Source organism: Nuphar pumila, chromosome 2 (assembly GCF_984573655.1).
Source record: "Nuphar pumila chromosome 2, dmNupPumi1.hap1.1, whole genome shotgun sequence".
Classification (NCBI taxonomy): Eukaryota; Viridiplantae; Streptophyta; class Magnoliopsida; order Nymphaeales; family Nymphaeaceae; genus Nuphar; species Nuphar pumila.
Window position 1 is genome coordinate 85,232,216 of NC_143250.1, and position 25,015 is coordinate 85,257,230.

Here is a 25,015-nt window from a genome sequence, read left to right on the forward strand (position 1 = left end):
GGTTTAACCCCCTGCCGTAAAGGCACGGCAGGGGGTCAACCCCCCATGCCGGAACTGCCTTTCCGGCAGAGGGTTTAACCCCCTTCCCTGCCGGAAAGGCAGGGGGTTTAACCCCTTGCCGTGCTTTCCGGCATGGGGGGTTGACCCTCTGCCGTAAAGGCACGGGGGGTTGACCCCCTGTCGTGCTTTCCGGCAGGGGGTTAAACCCCCTGCCTTTCCGGCAAGGGGTCGACCCCCCGTGCCTTTACGGCAGGGGGTTTAACCCCCTTCCCTGCCGGAAACACAGAGGGTTTAACCCCCTGCGTTTCCGGCAGGGGGGTCGACCCCCTGCCGTGCCGTTGCCGTAAAGGGATGACGGCACGGCAGGGGGTTTAAACCCCCCTGCCTTTCCGGTAGGGGGTCGACCCCCCATGCCTTTACGGCAGGGGGTTTAACCCCCTGCCTTTACGGCACGGCCGGGGGTTTAACCCCCTGCATTTCCGGCAGGGGGGTCGACCCCCTGCCTGAAACGCAGGTGGTTTAACCCCTGCGTTTCCAGCAAGGGTTAAACCCCCTGCCATAAAGGCGGGGGGTTTAACCCTCTTCCATGCCGGAAACGCAGGGGTTTAACCCTTGCGTTTTCGGCATGGGGGGTCGACCCCCTGCCTTTCCGGCAGGGGGTTAACCCCATGCCGGAACAGGCAGGGGGTTAACCCCATGACAGAACAGGCAGGGGAGTCGACCCTCTACCGGAACAGCAGGGGAGTCGACCCCTTGCCGGAACAACTGCCTTTTTTTGTGGCGAGTTTTTTTTTTAAAACTGCATTTTTTTGTGCAGATTTTTCAACGAAACCAACTCGTGCTCGGCCACCAGTGGTAAGTAAATGACAAAAATAATGCAAATCGGGTAAATACCCGTGGTGAGTAAGTGATGCAAACGTATCACATGTTATTTAATTTATTGAATGCAACACTTTATTGTTCACACACTCACTTAGTTGTTGATATCTAGGATTGCTTTGTTGGAGTTCGGAGATCATGCTGAGCATGATTTTAATGTAGGAATATGGAGGTGTTCTTATTTTTGGAGTACGGAGTCCATGCTAAGCATGGTAGTAGTTAGTGAGATATTGAAGTGTGTTTGCTGCAGGTACATGTTTGCCATTTGTTTGATATGAATGATTATGATGTATTGTAATGTTTGATGTAATTGTATCCATGCTTGCATGTAGTTACTTTCAATTTGATTTTGACTTCCATGTGAAATTTTATAATAAAAGCATGCTTCAAATGATTGTATCGTGTCATTAATAGTTTGCACATGAAAATATTAAGTTATCAATGCATGCATCAAAATTCTTGTTATTGTTTGACATAGTATATTGCATGATAAATTTGATATTTTCTTCATCGTAGCATTCTGATTGTTTTTTTCTTAATTCGTTAGGATAATATTCGTAACATCATACGACATAATGACTGCAAACCGTGAATGGATGTACCGTAGGATAGTGGACAATGAGTTATCGCATGAATATATGGATGATGTTGACAGTTTTATTGAATTTGCAACGGCGAGTGTTAGTACAATAGATCCCACAGGTCGGATTAGGTGTCCCTGCAAGATTTGTAAGAATAATCGATTTGTAGAACCTCATGGCGTTAGACATCACCTATACAGGAAGGGTTTTGTGAGTGATTATCAGAACTGGATGTTTCATGGAGAAGAATTTAGAAACGATTTTGATGCACGGGTGAATGTGGTGCACAATAATCCATATACGAATTTGATATTTGATGCTGCAAGAACAGAACTGGGTTCTGCTATGAGTTCTAGTGATGTAAGAACTGCCGTAGATGAAGAATCACCAAACGATGCAGCTAGTAGATTTTATGATTTACTTAAAGATGCTGATGAGCCACTTTGGAACGGTTGTGAGAGTCACACTATCTTGTCTGCAGTTCTTCAACTAATGAATTTGAAGTCCGAGTATAATTTGAGTCAATCATGTTTTGACCGTTTGTGCATGATTGTGAAGAGTATGTTGCCTAAAGATGAGAAATTGCCACAAAATTTCTATCGTGCGAAAGTTATGGTCAACGCTCTAGGTATGGGTTACAAAAAGATTGATGCTTGTCCAAATCACTGCATGTTGTATTTCAAGGAGCAGGAAAACGACATATCATGCTCGTCATGTGGGCATCCTCGGTTCAAGCCAAAGACAAGAGGCAATGGTAGCACGAGATCAAAGGAAGTTTCATACAAGTCGCTCCGCTACTTTCCTATCACTCCTAGATTGCAGCGATTGTATATGTCTTCAAAGACAGCTAAACACATGAGATGGCATGCAAATAAAGTTCGACACGATGAAAATAAGATCACGCATCCTGTTGACGCTGAAGCTTGGAAGCACTTTGATCGTACTCATCAGAACTTCGCAATGGAAGTGCGAAATGTTAGACTCGGTCTATGTACAGATGGATTTAATCCATTTGGGGGTAGATCAACTCCATACTCATGCTGGCCAGTATTTGTAACTCCATACAACCTTCCACCAAGCTTGTGTATGAAACGTCCAAATCTTTTCTTGTCTCTGTTGATCCTTGGTCCGACCTCACCTGGCCAAAATCTTGATGTATATCTAAGGCCATTGATTGATGAATTAAAAGTACTGTGGGATGACGGTGTTACCACGTATGATGCCTACAAAAAACAAAATTTCAACATGAAGGCCGCTGTTCTATGGACAATCAGTGACTTCCCTGCATATGGTATGTTATCTGGTTGGAGCACACATGAGAGGTTGGCTTGTCCGTACTGCATGGAGGATTCCAAAGCTTTTAGATTGAGGCATGGAAGGAAGCCTTGCTGGTTTGATTGTCATCGTCGATTTCTACCCAGCGATCATCCGTTCCGACGTCAAAAGAATGCATTTAAAGCAGGCACAACTGAAACAGAAGGTCCATCCTCAAGATTGTCTGGCATAGAGATTCTAAGAAGATTGCGATACTTTCCAGATGTATTAACAGATGCCCGCAGTCCTACACCCTTCCGTGGATTTGGGAAGGATCACAATTGGACGAAAAAATCTATTTTTTGGGAACTACCGTATTGGCCGACCCTATTGATACAACATAATTTGGATGTGATGCATGTAGAGAAAAATGTGTTTGATAATGTGTTCAATACAGTAATGAATATTAAAGGAAAAACGAAGGATAATCTGAAGGCCCGTATGGATTTAAAATTAATATGTAAAAGACCAGAATTAAAACTCAAAGAGTATAATGGCAAAGTACTGAAACCAAAGGCGAAGTACGTTCTCAGACCTGATCAAATAAAACATGTATGTCAATGGTTGAGACAACTGAGATTTCCAGATGGATATGTCTCTAACATTGCTCGGGCTGTGAAGATTGACGATGGACAGTTATATGGGTTGAAGAGCCATGATTGTCATATCTTTATGCAACGATTGATACCCCTAGCATTCCATGATATGTTAGACAAACCTATATGGGGGGTATTGTCTGAGTTGAGCGGATTTTTCAGAACATTGTGCTCACGGGAGGTCGTTGTATCAGATGTAAAGAATCTCGAGGACTCTGTCATCACCACTGTTTGTCTGTTAGAAAAGATATTTCCGCCAGCATTTTTCGATGTTATGGAACATTTGATCATACATCTGCCATATGAAATAAGGGTTGGTGGCTCTGTGCAATATCGATGGATGTACCCATTTGAAAGGTATATATTTTTTTATATTTGTCTCTTTAGTGACAGATATTTAAAATTTGAAATGTATATTCTTGTCAGATGCATGTTCGACCTAAAAAAAAAGGTTCGTAATAAAGCAAGAGTAGAAGGCTCTATTTGTGAGACGTACACTTTAGAAGAGATTTCAAATTTCTCATCTATGTACTTCGAACCTCATATTCCAACACGTTACACATGCCCGCCCCGTAACGATGATGGAGAACAAGTAACTGTAGCTGACAAGCTGTCGATATTTCAACCACTTGGGCATGCATTTGGTAGTTGCCGATCAAGGCTATTGACAGATCGAGAGCAAGATGCAACACACATCTATATTCTTTTTAATTGCTCAGCGATCGACCCATACATCGAGTAAGTATATGTATATGCAACTCAATTATAAATCCTTTTATGTTCTATATGTGGATACATGGCTCGGTAATATAAGTATTTGTGGTTTGCAGACGATTTGATCTAGAGTTGCAAAACGAAGTTTCACATCTCACTGATGCAGAAGTACAAAAAGAACGTGAAACTAAGTTTGTGGAGTGGTTGAAACAGTTGATAAAGAAGCTAACATAAATTTTGTACTTATAAACAACACTAAGTTACTTAATTGATCGTGATCACAATCATTGTTTATGTTTGTGCGTAGGTTCACAATGGTGATGTTAAAGATCAAGGAATATGTGATTTAGAAAATGGTCCGACCAAAGTTGTGCAATGCTACAACGGGTATATCGTAAATGGTTATCGATTCCATACAAAAGACTACGGTATAAACAAATCAACGATAAATAGTAGCGTGTGTGTCAAGGGTAGCAGCTACGGTGAAAATGAACATGATTACTACGGTGTTATAGAGGAAATAATGGAGTTGACTTACTTAGGCATGAATAACAGGGTTATGATATTCAAGTGTCATTGGTTTGATCCAACTGCAACAAGACTCGACAAAGCTTCAGGCATTGTGGAGGTGAATCATAAATCCAGGTTTGGAACATATGAACCATTCATATTAGCCTCGCAAGCTCAACAAGTTTATTATACTTCATATCTGAGTATAAAAAAGTCAGATAGAAATGAATGGTGGGCAGTTTGCAAGGTGAAATCCAAACTATACCCCGAGTATGATCAGTTACAGGAAGATGAGTTAGCTGAAGACAGTGATTACTATCAATCAGATGATGTCTATGACTTCGCTTATGGTCACGATGTTGCGCATGATATGCATGTCATATCTCCATTGGCCGATGAAACATTCATAGAGGAATGTGATCCAAATGATGTACCAAGTGGATGGGCAAACAATGAAGAAGAAGAAGAAAATCAAACTAGTGACGAGGAAGAATTCTCAAGCTAGTGAGCAAAATCTTATACTACAAACCTCTATTTAAATGCATTGTAATACTTGATGTGAGTTGTATTGCAATACTTGGTGTGAATGATCATAAATTTTATTTGAATGTATTGTAATACTTGATACGAATGATTCGAATGCATTGTAATACTTGATGTGAATGATTTCAATTATCTGAATGTATTATAATTTATGCAATTAACGAATGATTTGAATTAGTGCAATACTTGATGCCAATGATTTGGATTATTTGAATGCATTGCAATGCTTGATGTGAATGACTTGATTGCATTGTAATACTTGATGTGAATTATTTGAATTATCTGAATGTATTATAATTTATGCAATTAGCGAATGATTTGAATTAGTGCAATACTTGATGCCAATGATTTGAATTATTTGAATGCATTGCAATGCTTGATGTGAATGACTTGATTGCATTGTAATACTTGATGTGAATTATTTGAATTATCTGAATGTATTATAATTTATGCAATTAACGAATGATTTGAATTAGTGCAATACTTGATGCCAATGATTTGAATTATTTGAATGCATTGCAATGCTTGATGTGAATGACTTGATTGCATTGTAATACTTGATGTGAATTATTTGAATATATTGTATGACATATGTTATTTGTTAGAATATGGTTCGTGGAGGTTATAGTGGTCGCTCATCCAGTAGTAGTCAGGCTCAGCCTTCATCTTCACGGGCTCCTGTGATAGATATATCATATAACTAATTAGATGCTTGATTAGTTCAAATGCACATTCTGAGAATTTCTAATGTATTTTTTTACAGATGATGTTGCGCCTGTACACGACCCACCTACACCAGTTGATCACACAAGTCAACAGCCAACACAGGAAACAGGGTCTTCTCAGGCTGGCACAAGAAGACTCATTCGAATAGTGTATATCGATAATCGACCGTAAGTATTTTGTTTTAAATTATTGCATATCTTTTAAATATTTTATATTGATATTTACTGTGTAACAATTCATGTGCAGCACGAGGTTTGAGCCACAAGAAGTAGTACGGGAGATTAGGAATTCACTTCTTCAACATCTACCAGGACCAGTTGCTCAATGGAAAGAGTACCCAAAGGAGGTGTTAGACAGATTGTGGTCCTCATTCATGGTATACAGTTGTTCCTCATAGTTAATGTGTTTCATATTTAATTTATTTAAGCAATGTCTACTAACTTTCTGAAAATATTTGTAGGCTTCGAATCGCTTCGCAACTACGATGGAAGAAAATGATGCAAGGAAGGTGTGGCAGAAGGTGGCTGCCAATCGATTTGCAGACATGCTGCACACTATGAAGACTGCAACAAAAAAAATATCTGGCGTAGTAGATGATCCATTACTGTGGAAGGGCCATGGTCCTATTACTATCAGGAGAGATTACTGGGATGAAATGTGCGATAAGTGGGCGGGAGATGCATTTAAAAATCGCTCTGCGAAGGCTTCACAAAATCGATCGAAGATGCCCGAAGCCCATCTACACACAGATGGATCTAAGACATTTGGGAGCCACCTAAAGAAAATGGTAACTCATCAATATATAATATTAATTTTATAAGTATTGTTGCAAACTTGTGTACTAAATCTTTTGTCATTTAACTTCGCAGGAAGCAGAAAAAGGAGGCAGTGTACCATATAAGGATGTGTTTGTAGAAACACATAAACGGAAGACCACGGGAGTCTTCGTATCAGAGAAGGCGAGAACGACAACGGTATGTATTAATTCTATTAATAATCATTGCAATATATATGCAAGTTATCATAATGTTATCATTAATTATTAATGAATACTTTAAACATTATTTTGTAGGAGGCATATGAGCAACAGATGGTAGAGCGATATGGCGAAGACGCTACTCAGCATCCATCATTTGATCCTACAGCATGGGTGACTGCAGCAGGTGAACCAAAAAAAGGTCGCGTGTTCGGGTTTGGGAGTAATATGAACACTTCACCAGTTATTGGTTCTTCCAGTTACGGCTCACCGACTTCTTGCGCCGACATAAGCTCCAAGCAGCCGACTATTCTTTCTGGTGATGATGTACGCGAGATCATTAATGAATCACTGAATAACTACTTTCAATACACCGTCGCCCCCTTTCTCCGAAATGAGATCAAGGCCGCTGTTCAGGATAGGGGATCTTCGATTCCAGGTCCCTCTCAGGTATAATCACATATTCAGTTTTTTGACTGCCTTAGAGCACATATGAGCATGCTATATTCACATATTCAATTTTTTGACTGCCTTAGCACACATACGAGCATGATCGAATCACATATATAGTTTTTTGCCTGCCTTAAAGCACATCTGAGCATGGTAGAATCACATATAGAGTTTTTTTAGATGCCTTAGAACACATATGAACATGCTATAATCACATATTCAATTTTTTGACTGCCTTAGAACACATATGAACATGTTATATATCATTTATGATAGAATCACATATAAAATTTTTGGCTTTGCCTGCCTTAGAGCACATATGAGCATGCTATATTCACATATTCAATTTTTTTACTGCCTTAGCACACATATGAGCATGATAGAATCACACACACACACACACACACACATATATATATATATATATATATATATATATATATATATATATATATATATATATATATATATATATATATATATATATATAAAACTTTTTGTCTGCCTTAGAGCACATATGAGCATGATAGAATCACATATAAAGTTTTTTTGACTGCATTATAACACATATGAGCATGCTATAATCACATATTCAGTTTTTTGACTGCCTATGAACACATATGAGCATATTATAATCACATATTCAGTTTTTTGACTGCCTTAGCACACATATGAGCATGCTATAATAACATATAGAGTTTTTTGACTGCCTTAGAACATATATAAACATGTTATATATCATTTATGATAGAATCACATATAAATTTTTTGGCTTTGCCTGCCTTAGAGCACATATGAGCATGCTATATTCACATATTCAAATTTTTTACTGCCTTAGCACACATACGAGCATGATCGAATCACATATATAGTTTTTTGCCTGCCTTAAAGCACATCTGAGCATGGTAGAATCACATATAGAGTTTTTTTAGATGCCTTAGAACACATATGAACATGCTATAATCACATATTCAATTTTTTGACTGCCTTAGAGCACATATGAGCATGATAGAATCACATATAGAGTTTTTTTATTGCCTTAGATCACACATGAGCACATGATAGAATCACATATAGTGTATAATTTATTTCATTATATTTTGTTTATCAATACTGACTGTTCTTTTCTTGTGTAGGCTGCTAGCGATAATAAGGGTAGTGGAGCTGAAGGGACAGATAAAGACAATGAACAAGAAGACGCACAAAATCTTGGCGATGATTAGAGGACTGTGTTGAAGAAGTTCTATTTTTTTTATTTTTCTTAATTGTAATTGTTGAATTGTAAATAATTAAACAAACCACACAAAAAAATTCATATAACAAGAATCTACAACAATTAATCGTTCCACCTTAAAATTAAGAAGTTTAATTATTTACAATTTATCGCCAAGATTACGTCGCGAACCATCCGTCGCTATTCATATTAATATAGCGACGGCATAGCAATGGAAGTAAAGCCGTCGCCAAGCGGTGGTCGACGTTGAGTACCGGCGGATTGGCGACGGAATATAGCGCTCGTTATTCCGTCGCAATTAGCGACGGACCTGGCGACGAAATAATTCCTTCGCCAGTTAGCGTCGAAATATTCGCGACGTAAGCATACTGTCGCCTCGTTGTCGCTAATCCGTCGCTAACCATGTTAGCGACGGATTAGCGACGGAATGTGGTCGTCGCTAACCTACTGCTTTGTTGTAGTGTAAACGGGTTCTCAAGTTCACGGGTCAGGTTCGCGGGTCGGGTTGGCGGGTCGACGGGTTGGCAGACGGGTTGGCGGGTTGACCCACCCGCCTAACCCGTTTATTAAACGGGTCAGCCAGGTTGGCTGGTTGGCATACCCTCAACCCGAACCCGACCTGTTTAATAAACGGGTTACGCGGGTCGACCCGTTTATTAAACGGGTTGGCTTAAGCCCAACCCGAACCCGCCTAAGAGGCGGGTTGGCGGGTCGGGTTGGCGGGTCGTGTCAGGTTTTGCCACCCCTATGAGTACCTTCACTCTAGAAAAGCTCTCTACATATATTAATAAAAAAATACAGCTACAATCTTGACACTACTCGAATCACATGGAACAAGACCTGCTAAACACATTTCACTGTGCTTGGACCACTAATAATGATATAACGTCTCAATTGTATTTACAAGCACTGAGATGTTCTTATGTTGCTTGAAGAGTAGGTACCTTCACTCTAGGTGTTCCTGAGTTGTGCAATCCCTTGGGGTGGAAACTTATATAGAAGACGCCATCAATATTGCCTTCTAAATCGTATACCTTCTGCCCTGAGCCAAAGCTACCCAGTAGGTGGCAAGATCTCTTTGAACCATCCATTGTCAAGCAGTAATCGTCGACACCTGTGGAAACATGAAACAATGCTGCATTACCAAACTGCTCTTGTTCGAACATGAAAGCTGATGAGCAATTCAGTCACTTAACAAAATATAGTGAAGTCAGGAATATCATAACTTCATCACCCAACCTCCCCTGAAGTCGGGAATATCATAACTTTGCTGCATCAAATACAAATAAATCAATATTACATTCATACTTAAATATTTTACATAATCTAAGAACATGTATTATACATACAACACAAGATGCCACACATAACTATGAGGTAATTGCTTCCAACTAACAAAATTAAGTGTTCTTTCATGATTTCTTGCTAACGTTCTAAAAAATTAAATAAAAAATTGTGCTTCCTGACTTATAGGTTGCCCATGCTTATTTATTGAGACATGGTGTTTCATTCTTGGAGACAATATTATCGTGGTAAGAGCACGGGTTGGGCCACGTTTCTTTCTTTCCTCGTGAGCTATAATTAATTAACCAAAACAGATGTTAGGCAATAAACAATAAAAAATTAAGTAATTTAAAAAGTACAACTTCACGTACATGATACATTACTCTTTATTGCACGCATGATGATGTGCGATATATCATAAGAATAATGCAGTAAAACAATCGATGGGGTCAATGCAATGGTTGCATCGTCAATAAATATTTCGGGCACATCTGTCTTAACCCAAGGTACGTCAATATCAACATCAATAGTTTCTAGAATTTGAATGTTGTATAGCTCATTTTCAATATAATTATCGCTAGTATCACTATGTAGTCATCTTCATCATCATGTTGTCTACCCATCTCAAATTTTTTTTAAGTCTTATTCTAATAACAATTTGTCAGTCGATGTCAATGTAATCTTGCACATAAAAGACTTATTTTACCTGAGATGTAAATATGAAAAATCCATTTTCCATGCATCTATATTTAAAATTCACAAGTGTAAAACCAAAATCATCTTGTTTAATACCCTTGGCACATCGACTGACAATATCGATCCATTCATATTTAAATAAAACAAACTTATGTCAACATGATATTATATTTCGATGATCTCTACGATAGTTCCATAGTAACATCACCAACTACATGTAGATATTTGTGCAGTAACAACAACACTATTTTGAAACTTCAATCCTTCTTCTCTTGGTTTTATATGAAACCTAAACAGCAGTGCATGATGCAGCGCCATTGGCAGCCACCCATCTTGGCATTTCTCGAGATGGGCGTGGTCTTCGTCTTGAGAAATATTGAGATGAGTTGAGAAATATTGAGATGAGTGGCTGTCAGCAGCCATGGGGCTGCCGCGTTGCTGCATAAAATGAAAAACTCTGCTTTACTTCATACAAATTTAGAATAAAAGAAGCCGTTGATCTCTGGTAACTCTGAGAACATATTTCAAGATAAAAAAATATTTCATCTACATGTTCTCAACTAAATAAATATGAATACAACCGGAGGGCTGGACTAAGCTATCTTAGAGCCAAATGTGAGATACCACTCTCGGGTGCACATGTCTCTCTCTCTCTAGGGTGAGAATTAGAAAAGTGTTATATTTTCGTGCATGCTTGTGAGGATACTGAGAAAGCCATATAAGCTCATCGATAACCTGTTCACTCCCATTGCCTTCACGTAGTTGATGAATCTGTTAAAAAAATTATACTTCTAATTAAAAATATCAATCTATATGAACTAAGAAATGATCAAATTTGTAAAAAATACAAAATTCTCATCTTACATGGTTTCTAAACCACTTAGGAAACCTTGCTTTATAAATTTGCTGAATTTGATGAAGCCCAAAATGTCCCGTGTTGATAATGTCTAAGTGTTTTATACATGCTAGGTTAGTGAACAATTATTAAAAATATATTGTTACTATTAAAATCTAAACAATAAAAATTTGTAATAAACAAAACCTTACTAAAGATATGGTGCCACAGAGCTTGAGCTTTGATTGTATAACACATAAGTATGTACTTGTTGATGAGTTATATCATAATCGTTTAAAGTTTTGAAATATCTTTCTAATTGGTTTTTGCTATTAGGCTGAATCTTATTGGTTGAAGTTACCTAGCTTAGGAGTTAAGCAACCTGAAACTGCACAAGTTCAATAAATGTAAGGTGAAAGCAATCTATAAGAGATTAAAAAGACTTATCTATGAAAAAAGGGTGTAAATTTTTTAAGTGGCTTCTAAGGTTTTCTAAGAAGATAAGAATCTAAGGGCGTTGACGGAGCTTACAAAAAAAAAATAGCAATTGAATATAAGAAATTCAGATATTTATATTTTAAATCGGGTCATACTTCAGATATATTATGACATTGTTTTGACCATAACTCTTTATATGAGTGTCAAATTAAGACAATTTGATGAGCTCATACTTTTTTGGTAAAAATACACTTAATACAGGGTTTACCTAAAATTAGGATTTTGGTCAGTTAAGTTACTCTTTTTATCATAACTCCTTATTCCAATATTGGATCAAACTGATTTTTGTCTCACTTAAAAGCTAAGACTCTAATTTAATTCATCTTTTGTTCAAAACCATCGAAGATGTTGTTTTCAAGGTCAATAATGCACTAAACCTAATTTTGACTTGAAAATAATTTGAAACATCTTGTTTTCAAAGGTAGATTTTTTCAAAAAGCTATTTGGTCAAGATTGGAGTATTTCACAAACTGTACCCTGCTTCATATATTAATGAGACCTTTGAGTTAGAACTGGATTTTAGTTGAATCTCCTTCTTTATCACCAAACCTTGACCCTATGGGGTTTGGTATGCATCAGGTCCGGATAAAACTTGACCAGATGACACCCCTAAGTTGGTCCACTGGGTGGGCTTGTATCCCGAAAACAAAGAGCCAACTCGGCTAAGACCAAGGGACGACTCAACGCAAGAACCGACTCAGTCAAGAATATGACGACTCCACTCCAACCCCGTCACACCGAGGCCAGAGTCGAGATTTCCGAATCCGGGTCTTATGAGACCAGACCCGACCCGACCGCCGAAGACGCGGCTCTCGTGTCTGATGATTTGTCTTGAAAGGACAGAGACAGCTGGATCGAGCCTCTCTCTCTCTTTTTCTTCAACATCCTTTTTTTGCAAGATTCGTTCGTTTTCTTTTCTTGATTCTGTGATTGTCGCTATATATAAATTAGGATGGATTTAGAGTGTGAATTTCTTTGGATGTTTTCTTGTGAATCGATGAATCTCTCCCCCCAAGTCTGAGAATTATAGCGTTTGGATCCAAAATTGTGAGCATCATGAATTCGAACGCCGGAAGGATGAACTACGGTGGTGCCCAAATGGGAGGAGGGCCCTCCGCTGCGTCCCTCAAGAACTACGAGTTCGATTTCGGACTCCCCAATCGGCAATCTTCCAACTCCTTGAACGATCAGAAGACGCAGTACTCGTCGTCATCATCTTCTTCTTCTTCGTTTTCTTATTCCAGAACCTCGCCGTATTCAGGGCCGAACAAGCCCTCCTGGACTCACCAGCCTGCTCCTGCGGTCCGGCTGGCGCAGTTCGGAACGAAGGATGCGGGGATCGGGAGCCTCTCGGGCCCAACGTCGATGGTGGGTGACATCTTTGGCAAGAGTTGGTCGCAGAAACCCATCCATTCTTTGGCTTCGAAGCCGGCGAGCCGGGTGGCGGTCGCGGATACGAATCCAAATTTGTTCAGCGATCTCGTCGGCGCCTCGCTTGGTGGTCAGGGGAAGAGCTCCAGTGCTCCTCTGAAGGATTCGGCTCCTAGAGGGTCTTTTTCTATGGGGAATTTGGCAGGATCTCTTCCCAAACCGAATCCTTTGGGGTCGACCAATTCGCGATCTGCTGAGAGTTTGGGGGCTTTTGCGACAGAGACCCATCAAGTGAATAATGGTGCTTCTTCGTTCGCGAAGACGTCGAGCGGAGATCCGTTTGGTTCGTTAGGGACGGGCAATTGGCGACCTTCCGGCAATTCTGGTTCTGTGCCTATGGATCAGCTTAAGAAGAATGCTGGTGTTTCGTCCTCTGCGAAGACGGCGAGTGACCCATTCGGTTCGTTGGCGGATTTCGCCTCCAGAAGGCCTACTTCTGCTTCGCAACAATCGAGTGCCTCTGCGAATAATTCCTATTTCGTATCGGCATTTGGGGAATTCCAGCATGTCCCTGCCGTGACCAATCCATCACCAGCATTCCCTTCATTTTCTACTCCAAAGTCGTCCGATTCTTTTGGAATTCCAACTCAAGGTGGCTACTCACAAGTACCGGTGGGTAAATCTGGAGGTGTTGATCCTCTGGACATGTTGTTCTCATCGTCTTCATCATCATCCTCTGCTTCAGCAGCTCAAGGTGCTGCCAACCAACTGCAACCGCCTTCGGATGTTGATGATTGGGGCCTCGGATCGGAGTTCGGAGGGAGTGTTGATACGGGAACGACCACTGAGCTTGAAGGGCTTCCACAACCACCTTCAGGGGTGACTACCTCGGTGGCGAAGTCAAAGGGATTAGAGAACTACAAGCAGGGCCAGTTCGCCGATGCGATCAAATGGCTGTCGTGGGCAATGGCGCTTCTAGAGAAAGCGGGCGATGATTCATCCAATGTGGAGGTTCTGTCTTGCAGAGCTTCTTGTTATAAAGAAGTGGGAGAGTATAAGAAGGCTATTGCAGATTGTTCCAAGGTATTGTGTATTGGTTGTTGTTAGGTTTTACGTGTGCTTGTGTTATATAGTTCAAATCTCTTCGGCCGCGACTTTGTGTCCATACTATTAGTCTTAGTGTGTCAGGTTGTTAAAATGCAGGTCCTGGACCACGACGGCGAGAATGTTGCGGTACTACTTCAGCGTGCGCTTCTGTATGAAAGCACTGAGAAATACAGGCTTGGAGCTGAGGACTTGAGGATGGTGATGAAAATTGATCCTGGAAATAGAGTGGCCAGGGGTACCCTTCATCGGCTGGTGAAGCTGGCAGAGTAGGCCCAGTAGGTTTGTTTGAGCCTGAGACTGATCTTCTCCATTATATCATAAAACATGCTTCCCAGATTTTAAAGGATTTTGGATTCCATGCTGCTATGAGATATTCCATTTATTGGGAGGTGATAAGTGGTATAGGATACATATTCCTGAACAGTAGTTTCGAGCAGGGTCTTTTTCTCTTTGAAGATTTTTTCTCAAATGCCTGACGTGTTGTATTAAATTTCTGTTTGCTAGAATTGTTTTGCTTCTTAGAATGTACTCTCTGAAGATTTGCTCAGGAAATTGTTTATGGCGAGCAGTTATGAACTCCATTTGTTTTATGTCATATTATGGTTTTACTTTTGTCTTTTATCTTCTCTCTAATGTGGCTATTTTCTTATGGTGGTGTTGATAAATCTTAACTTCAAGGTTAAGATATTGACTGACTGATGGGCTATTAATAAAACATTCTGTTGTTTGCAGCTGGTCTAGTGACTGTTTCCTCTTTGGTATGTTGGAAGTTATCTTAGCTGAATGCTTACGTAATTTTCTCTCATAGTTGTCGAAAAGGAAGAGGATGTTAAAATATATGTAATTCATATATATATATATATATATTTATATATATATATATAATACCCGATAGGGGTATTTCTGTCATTTCACAAGTACCCGATAGGGGTACTTGTTTTTCTTAGTTTATTTTTCTCTTTATTTTTTGTAAAATGTATTTTTTATTTTTTGTTTTTTGCTCACTCAAAAGGGGCCCCACCATGTAGTCGATGGGGCCTCCAACGGTCACATTAGTGACCGTTGGGGGCTCCCAACGACTACATGGGGAGCCCCCTAGGTGGCTCTCCTTTTAAGGCCTCTTGGCCCTCTCCCTCTCCTTCTCTTGTGTATAAATAGGGGTGCTCCCCTCTTGTATTTCTTACTCTTGAGAGCTCTCTCTCTTTCAATAAGAGGCATTTATATTTTTATGTTGTGTTGTCTCTTGTGGGTTGGGTATTAGCCCCTCTTTGTTTGTTAATTAGTAAATGTTGTAAGTGCTTAGTGCACTCTTTGCTTTTCCGCATATTTCATTACATGGTATCAGAGCCTTGTGTATGCTCTTCTTTTTAATATAGCTAGTGGTGTAGCTATATTTGTTTTCTTTGTTTCTCTCTCCTTGATATTCTCTTGTAAGTGGTTGTTATGGAAGGAGAACAAAAGATTGATCTCTCCTTCAAGCTCAATGGTTCCAACTACATGATGTGGGCCGCCGCCATGGAAAACAACCTCAAAGGGAAAAAGCTTTGGGGATACGTTATGGGCACCATTCTGGAACCACAACTCTAACTAACTAAGATGGAAGGCGATCAAGAAAAAGCTCTTGAAGGAGATGCCCGCATAAAGGCCATTGAAGATCACCAATCTAAAATAGAAGATTGGGAGAGTAAGCATGCCAAGATTCTTGCTTGGTTCATGAATAATGTGGAGCTCAAGATTTGCGCCAACATTGCCAAATTTAGGATGGCAAATGAAGCATGGTTCTTCATGAAAGGTATGTTTACACAAAAAGACCTTGCTCATCAATTCTTTCTTCAAGAAAAAATCCGGACTATCAAGCAAGGAGAAATGAGTGTTAGGGATTACTTTAGCACTCTTGGCCCTCTATGGGATGAGCTATCCTTACTAGAACCAAAATGGGTTTCTAGTATAGATGTGGAATTAAGGAGAGAACAAATGGAAAAAGAACACTTTTTCCAATTTTTACATGGGCTTAGGCCCGAATATGAACAAGTGAGATCCTCCCTCCTACATAGATCAAAGCCTCTTCCCTTGGAAGATGCCATAGCCGAAATATGCCAAGAAGAAACCCGTCTTGGCATGATTAAAGGAGGAAATGATATCTTGGCCGTATCCAAACCCGGCAACCATATGAAAACCTACAAACCTCCACATTTTGGAAGACAAAATAACTATAATGGCAACTACAGAAAAGCCATTTGCCATCATTGTCAAGAACCGGGTCATATAAGACCTAATTGCCCTAAGTTGAATGAAGCACCAAAAAATAAAGTTGCTTTCGTTGAAGAAGCTACTCAAAAGAAAGAGGAAGCAATCAAAGGAACGGACTCTTTTTCTCTTGCTCAACTATCGGAGGCACTACAAACTCTACTCAAGATTCCATCAACTTCGGGTGCCGCCGTAGCTTCCTCCTCTCCTCCAGGTATGTCGTCTTGGATCCTTGACTCTGGAGCTTCCTTTCATATGACCCCCCTTGAAAATGAGCTTTCCGATTTATGTAATAACTTTAAAAACTCCTATGTTTCAACTGCCGATGGTACATCTTTACAAGTTAAAAGTCTTGGAACCTTAAACTTTTCAAAAGACTTCTTTGTGCCAAACGTGAGAGTTGTACCTCAACTTAATTTAAATCTCCTCTCTGTTGCTCAAATATGCGATCATGGATGTAAAATCTCCTTCTCAACTAAGGATTGCTCTATACAGGATCTCCGGTCCGGGAAGCTGATTGGGCAAGGCCATAGAAGGGGAGATCTCTATTACATGAGCAACTTGAAACTCCCCATTAACTCTTTTTGTAACCATGTCCAAGATAAAAATATTGATATTTGGCATCAAAGACTTGGACATCCAAGTTTCTCAAAAATGTACTCCTTTCCATTTGGAAAGAAATTTTGTAATGAGAAACATTTTGTGTGCAAGAATTGTATTTTTGGCAAAATGAAATCTACTCCTTTTCCAAACCGGACTTTTGTATCCAAAAGACCTTTTGAGTTAGTCCATTCGGACGTTTGGGGTCCTTCCCCTGTCATGTCTAAAGGAGGGTACTCCTATTATGTCACTTTCATCGATGACTATACTAGGTATGTATGGATCTACTTTCTCAATTTAAAATCCGAAGTCTTAGAGTTTTTTAAAAAATTTCATATGATAGTTAAAAATCAATTTTCAAGTAATATCTCTACTCTTAGATCCGATTCGGGTGGAGAATATTTATCAAATGAATTTCAAAACTATTTAGAAATAAATGGGATTTGTCATCAAAGATCGTGTCCTAGGACTCCTCAACAAAACGGCTTGGCCGAAAGAAAGCATAGACATATCATGGAAACCACTAGGACACTCCTTATTTCCAAAGAAATTCCAAAGAATTTTTAGGCCGAAGCGGCCTTAACCTCAACTTATTTAATAAATAGAATGATATCTTCATCCTTACAAAATACATCTCCATACGAAAAACTATTTGAAAGAACACCTGACTTCAATAGATTAAGAGTTTTTGGATGTAAATGTTTTGTCCTTACTCATAAACGGGACAAATTATCTCCTAAAGCTATTGAATGCGTTTTCTTGGGTTATGGAGAAAATCAAAAGGGTTTTAGATGTTTTGACTTGAAAAATAACAAACTCTATGTATCCAAAGATGTAACATTTTTGGAAAATGAAAATGGTTTTGTGAAAACTAAAGATATTGATGAAAGTGAATATACTTTTTTATTTGATCTTCTATCTCAAGAAGATGAGACTCCTCAAGAAGAGGAAATCTCTAATGAGTCTTTGAATGACCTAGAGGAAATCCCTCTTGATAATGCTGTAGATGAGAATAATAGACCAATCCAAACATATGTTAGGCGTGGTCAACAAACTCAGATAAGTGCCTTAGAAAAATACTCTCAAGGATCCGACATTGAAGAAACATCTTTAAGGAGATCCAGTCGGATCTCCAATCCTCCAAATAGGTTTGTTTCCTATGAGTCCCTAACTCCTAGATATAGAGCATGTCTAATTGCATTACATTCATTTCATGAACCTTCATACTATAATGAGGCCAAAAATATTCCCCAATGGGTTGAAGCCATGAACTTAGAGCTTAGTGCCCTTGAAAAAGCAAAAACTTGGGAAATAACTTCGTTACCCACTGGAAAGAAATCAATAGGATGTAGATGGGTCTTCAAAATTAAAACCAAGAGTGATGGTTCATTAGAACGCTATAAAGCACGATTAGTAGCTAAAGGATATGCTCAGGAATATGGTATAGATTATGAAGAAACCTTCGCACCTGTTGCTAGAATGACTAGTGTTAGGACTCTTATTGCTATTGCGTCTGTAAAGAAATGGCCTATCTATCAACTTGATGTTAAGAATGCATTCCTAAATGGCGAATTAAATGAAGAAGTTTACATGGATCCCCCACCAGGAGTATGTATTGGTAAAAATAAAATTCTTAAACTTAAAAAGGCATTATATGGTTTAAAACAAGCTCCAAAGGCTTGGCATGATAGATTTAGTAATGTAATGACAAGTTTAAATTTTCGTTTATGTTATACTGACACTGCTTTGTTTGTGAAAAGTGCAGGGTCTTCTGTAGTTATTTTACTACTTTATGTTGATGATATGATCATCACAGGAAGTGATGAGCAAGGCATTAATGATATTAAAAAGGTTTTGAAAGAAAATTTTGATATGTCTGACCTTGGTTTCTTAAGATATTTTTTAGGAATTGAAGTGGCGTACTCTCCTCGAGGGTACATTCTCTCTTAGATGAAACTTGCTGCTGACATCTGTTCCAAATCGGGTATCGCCGATGACAAGAAGACAGAAACCCCAGAAGTCATCAATGCAAAATTAAGGTTGGAAGATGGAACACCTCTCGAGGATCCTACTCCCTACCGGCAACTTGTTGGGTCTCTAACCTACCTATCCATCACACGGCCAGACATTGCTCATGCTGTCCACTCTGTCAGTCAGTTTCAACATGCACCTACAACCGTGCACATGAGTGTAGTCTTAAGGATTGTAAGATATATCAAAAATACCATAACTAAGGGAGTTTTTCTTTCTTCTGCCTCGTCACTTGATTTAATTGCTTATACTGATGCAGATTGGGGAGGAAATCCCAATGACCGTGTCTCAACTACCGGTTTTTGTGTTTTCTTAGGTGACTCTATGATTTCGTGGAGATGCAAGAAGCAACACAAAGTATCATTGTCCTCGACGGAAGCAGAATATCGTGCTATGGCCACTACAACCATGGAACTTGTGTGGCTAAGAAGCCTCCTCAGTGATATGGGCATTGTCATCTCTACTCCTTCGAAGATGCGTTGTGACAACAAAAGCGCAATCTATATTGCAAGCAATCACACCTTCCATGAGCGTACTAAACATATTGAGATGGACTGCTATTACGTTCGGGATGAATTCCTAAGAGGAACTATAGCACTACCTTACGTCACATCAGAGTACCAGTTGGCGGACTTCTTCACTAAGGCTCTTGCGGCTCCTCGGTTTTTGTTTCTCCTTAACAAGCTTTCGGTTATATCCCCGTAAAGCTTGAGGGAGGGTGTTAAAATATATGTAATTCATATATATATATATATATATATATATATATAATACCCGATAGGGGTATTTCTGTCATTTCACATGTACCCGATAGGGGTACTTGTTTTTCTTAGTTTATTTTTCTCTTTATTTTTTGTAAAATGTATTTTTTATTTTTTGTTTTTTGCTCACTCAAAAGGGGCCCCACCATGTAGTCGATGGGGCCTCCAACGGTCACATTAGTGACCGTTGGGGGCTCCCAACGACTACATGGGGAGCCCCCTAGGTGGCTCTCCTTTTAAGGCCTCTTGGCCCTCTCCCTCTCTTTCTCTTGTGTATAAATAGGGGTGCTCCCCTCTTGTATTTCTTACTCTTGAGAGCTCTCTCTCTTTCAATAAGAGGCATTTATATTTTTATGTTGTGTTGTCTCTTGTGGGTTGGGTATTAGCCCCTCTTTGTTTGTTCATTAGTAAATGTTGTAAGTGCTTAGTGCACTCTTTGCTTTTCCGCATATTTCATTACAGAGGATAGCTGGGGAATGACATTGACACAGGGCAGATCTGATTGGCTTTTATGCATCGGGCCATTACTTCCTTTATGTCTTACTATTGCTCCAAGAAAACCAGAAGGATTATCTTTTGGATTCTCCACCTCCATATCATGGTCCATCATTTTTTCCTAATCATTGGTTGATTAGGTGCATGTGTTTGGTGAGATATTGTTCAAACATAAGCTTAAACTCATATAGTAATATACACATCCATGCACATCATTCATTTGTCATACAAGTGCAATTCACTGGAAACAGAACCTTTATGCTAGTACATAATCTGCGATGATGTATGGGATGGGTCATATCAATATCTTTACAGAAAAATGCTGGGCAGGACTATATCCTCTTCGAAGGTTGTTGAAAGAGTGTCTACATGACACTCTTCTTTCCATACATGCTAGGTGCACATCATATCGGAGACAATGCAAGAAACTAAGTTGATGCTTTCTAGCAGTTTTTTTTTGTAGCTTTCACAAACTCATACACATATGCGTACACCTACTGGGAGTTTGGGACTATTAGACACAAAATCCTTTATTCTTTAACCTATTAGACATAAAAACCACCTTTTCTTAACCTATGGTCTTGAAGAATCTAAGACGTATACTACTGAGGTTTCACAGATTTAGTGAAAAGTGCATATGCATGTTATCATGCACATTCTTGGAGTTGACTGTATCATTATTTTTCATTGTCAAAAGTTTTTCATATTGTACCACCTGTACCCATATCATGCTGCCTACCCTTGTCCTCGTTATGTGATAAGCGACTTAATTCCATTGGCATCATATTGTCAAGCTCCAGTGAGTAGACTAATGTTTTAATTAGTGCCAACATCTTGCTGTTGTCAATGCGCAAGAAACCAAGCTTTCTTCTCTCTAGATTCCTTTGTAAAATTTTTGTGATGCCAGAGGCATTGATTATGGATGATGAATCTTGATTTTCATAGAGATTGTAAAATTATTCATAAAGTGATATAAGGTGCATAGCCATATACAGTTTGATTCAAATGAAATTTGGAGTTCAAATGCATCTTTTACAAATTTTGGGAAAATATCTAGAACTCTTCAGAAAATTAATTAATACTTTCTGTTTGATACACTGATGTCATGTAATGTAAATAAAACAAATTTATTTGTGCCTTCAACTCGTGTACAGGAAGAAGATTTCCTTATTATAAGGGATATCTGCTAAATAAAATGAGTGTGTGTTATAACCAGTCACATATAGGCGATATTTTCAAAATATCACGATATTATCACTGTAAATTCAGCAAACGATAATATAAGTAAAATATTGTGATATTTTGAAAATATCGCCAATTTGATAATATCGCGATATTATGAATTAGTTTTACTGTTTTTATTTATTTTTTACATTTTAAATATGTTTTTCTTCTTTATTTTACACTTTGTACTTATTTATTTTATTATTTATGTATTTTTTGTCTAAACATGATATTTTCTTACTTATTTTTGTTATTTTTTATATTTTGTAAGCCCCGAGATTTTCTCGAGATTTATCACCAAACTTATAATATCACGAGAAATAGCCTTGTCGAGATATAGCCAATACCAATATTTGTGACTATGGTTATAACTAGTTGGTGATTGTGTACAGTTGTAGATGTGGTAGTAGACATTCCATAACATTTGAACACTTGAATGCAAAGATGAAAGTTCTTGAAGATCATGTATTTGGTTAAACACTTTTTTTTTCTCAATGAACAAGCTGGGGGAAGGTCCCCTTTCATTATTAGAAGAAGCTGTACATAAAAATATAAGTTATATATATATATATATATATATATATATATATATATATATATATATATATATATATATATATATATATACAGGCGTATGCTGAGATGGATGTGTGGAAATACAATAAAAGATAAGATTCGGAACGAGGAGATATGAAAGAAGGTAGGCGTTGCACCCATTGAAAATAAGATGAGAGAGAATCATTTACGGTGGTTTGGACATATTCGGCGAAGGCCTAATGATGCTCCAGTTAGAAGGATGGAGAAATGGGAGAATATATTAGTTAAAAGAGGTCGGGGTAGGCCTAGGAAGACATGGATGGAGGTGATAGGAAAGGATATGAATGCTTTGAACCTCACCGAGGACATGGCATTGGATAGAAATGATTGGAGGAGAATGATTCATGTGGCAGACCCAGAATGATTTTCTTTTTTGGTTCATATCGCCGACCCCAATTGTTTTGGGATGAAGGCATAGTTGTTGTTGTATATATATATATATATATATATATATATATATATATATATATATATATATATATATATATATATACAGGCCAAAAAGTGAATAATTTGTCAACAAAAACAGGATGTAACAAAGGATCACTTAGTCCCTTCCCACCGCCCAAATCCCCAGGCATGGAATTCCACTTTCTCTGTTCTCCTCTACCTAAGGGACACAGCAACAAATGATCCACATCTTATGTGGGTTTATTGGTTGAAGCACTTGCTTATCTCTTAAAGACCTTTGTTTTCAAAAGCATAAGGCTCTATTGTACAATTGGAGTGTCACCTAGAGCTAAGTCATCTATGGGTTTGCCTTTTCAATGCAAAATCAGAAAGATGGGATACGTCAGGTGAAAATGGGAAAACAAGTCATACAAAAGTCCACATGGGTTGGTGAATAATTTATATTGCTTGCTGTATAGTTTGCATTGTGAAGTTGATAGTTCTATGCTTGTCATCTATAAATTCTATACTATGCTTTGATACAGAATACTGCCAATAATCAGTCTAACAACAAGGCCAATAATATAGAGTGCAACTTAAATAGTTCAGTTATTACTTGATGAATGACAAATTGAGTGTGACAAGGATATAATGTAGAGTTTGTTTCATGCAGTTGATGCTTCTACACTTTTGTCATCTATCACTATGCTTTCATATAAAAACAGTATCACTAATCAGTCTAACTACATGACCAACAGTACGGAGTGCATATTTAAACCTAAGTATTACATGATGAATGACAAATTTAACTGTAACAAGAATATTAAGCCATTAATTCAACCAATTTGAGTGAAGCATCATCTCTGGAATTTCTTAAGTTTAAGCAGGGAAGGTGTTTCTGTAAACTAGATGACAATTGAGATAGGGTTAGCTACCTTTTGTCTTTCTGTTTTGCTCTTTCATTTGTAATTTTTTTTGTAAGATATTATACAAGGTTCATGGTTCCAACTTTTACCCTTTTGTCTCTTAAGCTGGGAATTGTGATGTAACTACCCCTCATAATCTAGCAGTAGACCAATCATATAGGAAATGATTTGCCTGTTTTGTTAGTGATTGTCTATTGTAACATGCTGGTATTCTATTACCTTGACTAGTCTTTATTAATATCAACTCTAGCCAACAAGCCTGTTGCTTGATCACCTAGGGATGCGTAGTTAAGTTAGATAATTGCATTTGATAACATAGTAAGACCTGATATTACTTATGCAATGCATGCTGATAGTGAGTCTGTGAGTGTCAGCATATGCACCTGTGATTGTGCATAGTGTAAATAGTATGACATCTTATTCCATATAGTGAATTTGCTGTATTGAGGATGATAATCCACAATCTTAAGAAATCTGGTTTTAAGCTTTTTAGGACATGAGATGGATATCAGGTAATATGTTCCTCATGAAAAAATAGATGGAAATGAAAGATGATTGCTGGAACTGCAGGACTTAATATTAAGTAGGACTGCTGCATATTGAGTTTTTTAACTTGCAGGCAGCTGTTGTAAACACTTCACTCGTTAATAACTTGGGTTATAGCCTGTTGAAGCTTGCAAGCAAACTCATCATATAACATATTTGAGCTTGAGCAAATTTGTGCTTGATTTTTTTTCTTTTTGCAAGTTTGTAATATCAAAGGATGAGTCGGGGCACCATCTTCCCTTGTTTTCACTGTCGGGCCATTAGCATGCCAAGTTTGGTGAAGTCAGTTTAAAGGCATAATAAAAATGTCAAAATAAGTCTTTTGATTAGCTAAAAGCTGTTTATAGAAACTAGAAAATCATGTGTTTCTTTAGAGATGAGAAATATATCAAAGAGTATTGGTCTTTGATTAAAGTACCAGAAACCCCATTTAATTTGTTTCTAATGTTCTCTTTTCGAAAACTTCAATGTATTAACAACAAAGTTGTTAAAGGTGTTTGTAGCAATGAGTCATACTTGATAGAAAAAATTAGTTTGAAAAAAAAAACTGTTCCTCTATAACTATGCAATTTAACAAAGAGAGAACGATTTGGCAAAAACTGAGCTCCATGCCCCTTGACTTCTCCTGTTAATGTTTCCAGGTTGTAAGAGGAATATTGAGGGTATTTCATACTTTCTCAAACATGAAAGAAAGAGCCAGACCGAGTATGAAAGCAGTCAAGATGTTTTTGTCGCTACTGGGTTAATTATGTAGGCAGTATCTGGTTATGGTTAGATAAGAAATCCATCTATCCACTATTGTACATGCAGATATTTTCAAGGGAATTCTCGTCTAATTCTAAGTTATAGATTGTCTTTATCGGGTCATCCATAACTTCGCTCTA

General features: G+C 38.3%; 1 protein-coding gene across 1 annotated transcript; it reads left to right on the forward strand.

Moving 5' to 3' along the window:
• Positions 1-12,687: 12,687 nt before the first annotated feature.
• LOC149845913 (uncharacterized) lies at positions 12,688-14,924 on the forward strand. The gene is made up of 2 exons (XM_089996077.1): positions 12,688-14,290; positions 14,411-14,924. The coding sequence occupies exons 1-2, from the start codon at positions 12,893-12,895 to the stop codon at positions 14,582-14,584; spliced, it is 1,572 nt and encodes a 523-aa protein (XP_089852203.1). The 5' UTR covers positions 12,688-12,892; the 3' UTR covers positions 14,585-14,924.
• Positions 14,925-25,015: the final 10,091 nt, after the last annotated feature.

Coding starts and splice junctions, on each gene's coding strand:
- LOC149845913 (XM_089996077.1), top strand. CDS start 12,893: ATGAATTCGAACGCCGGAAGGATGAACTACGGTGGTGCCCAAATGGGA. Junction 14,291..14,410: donor CTATTGCAGATTGTTCCAAG/GTATTGTGTATT, acceptor GTTAAAATGCAG/GTCCTGGACCACGACGGCGA.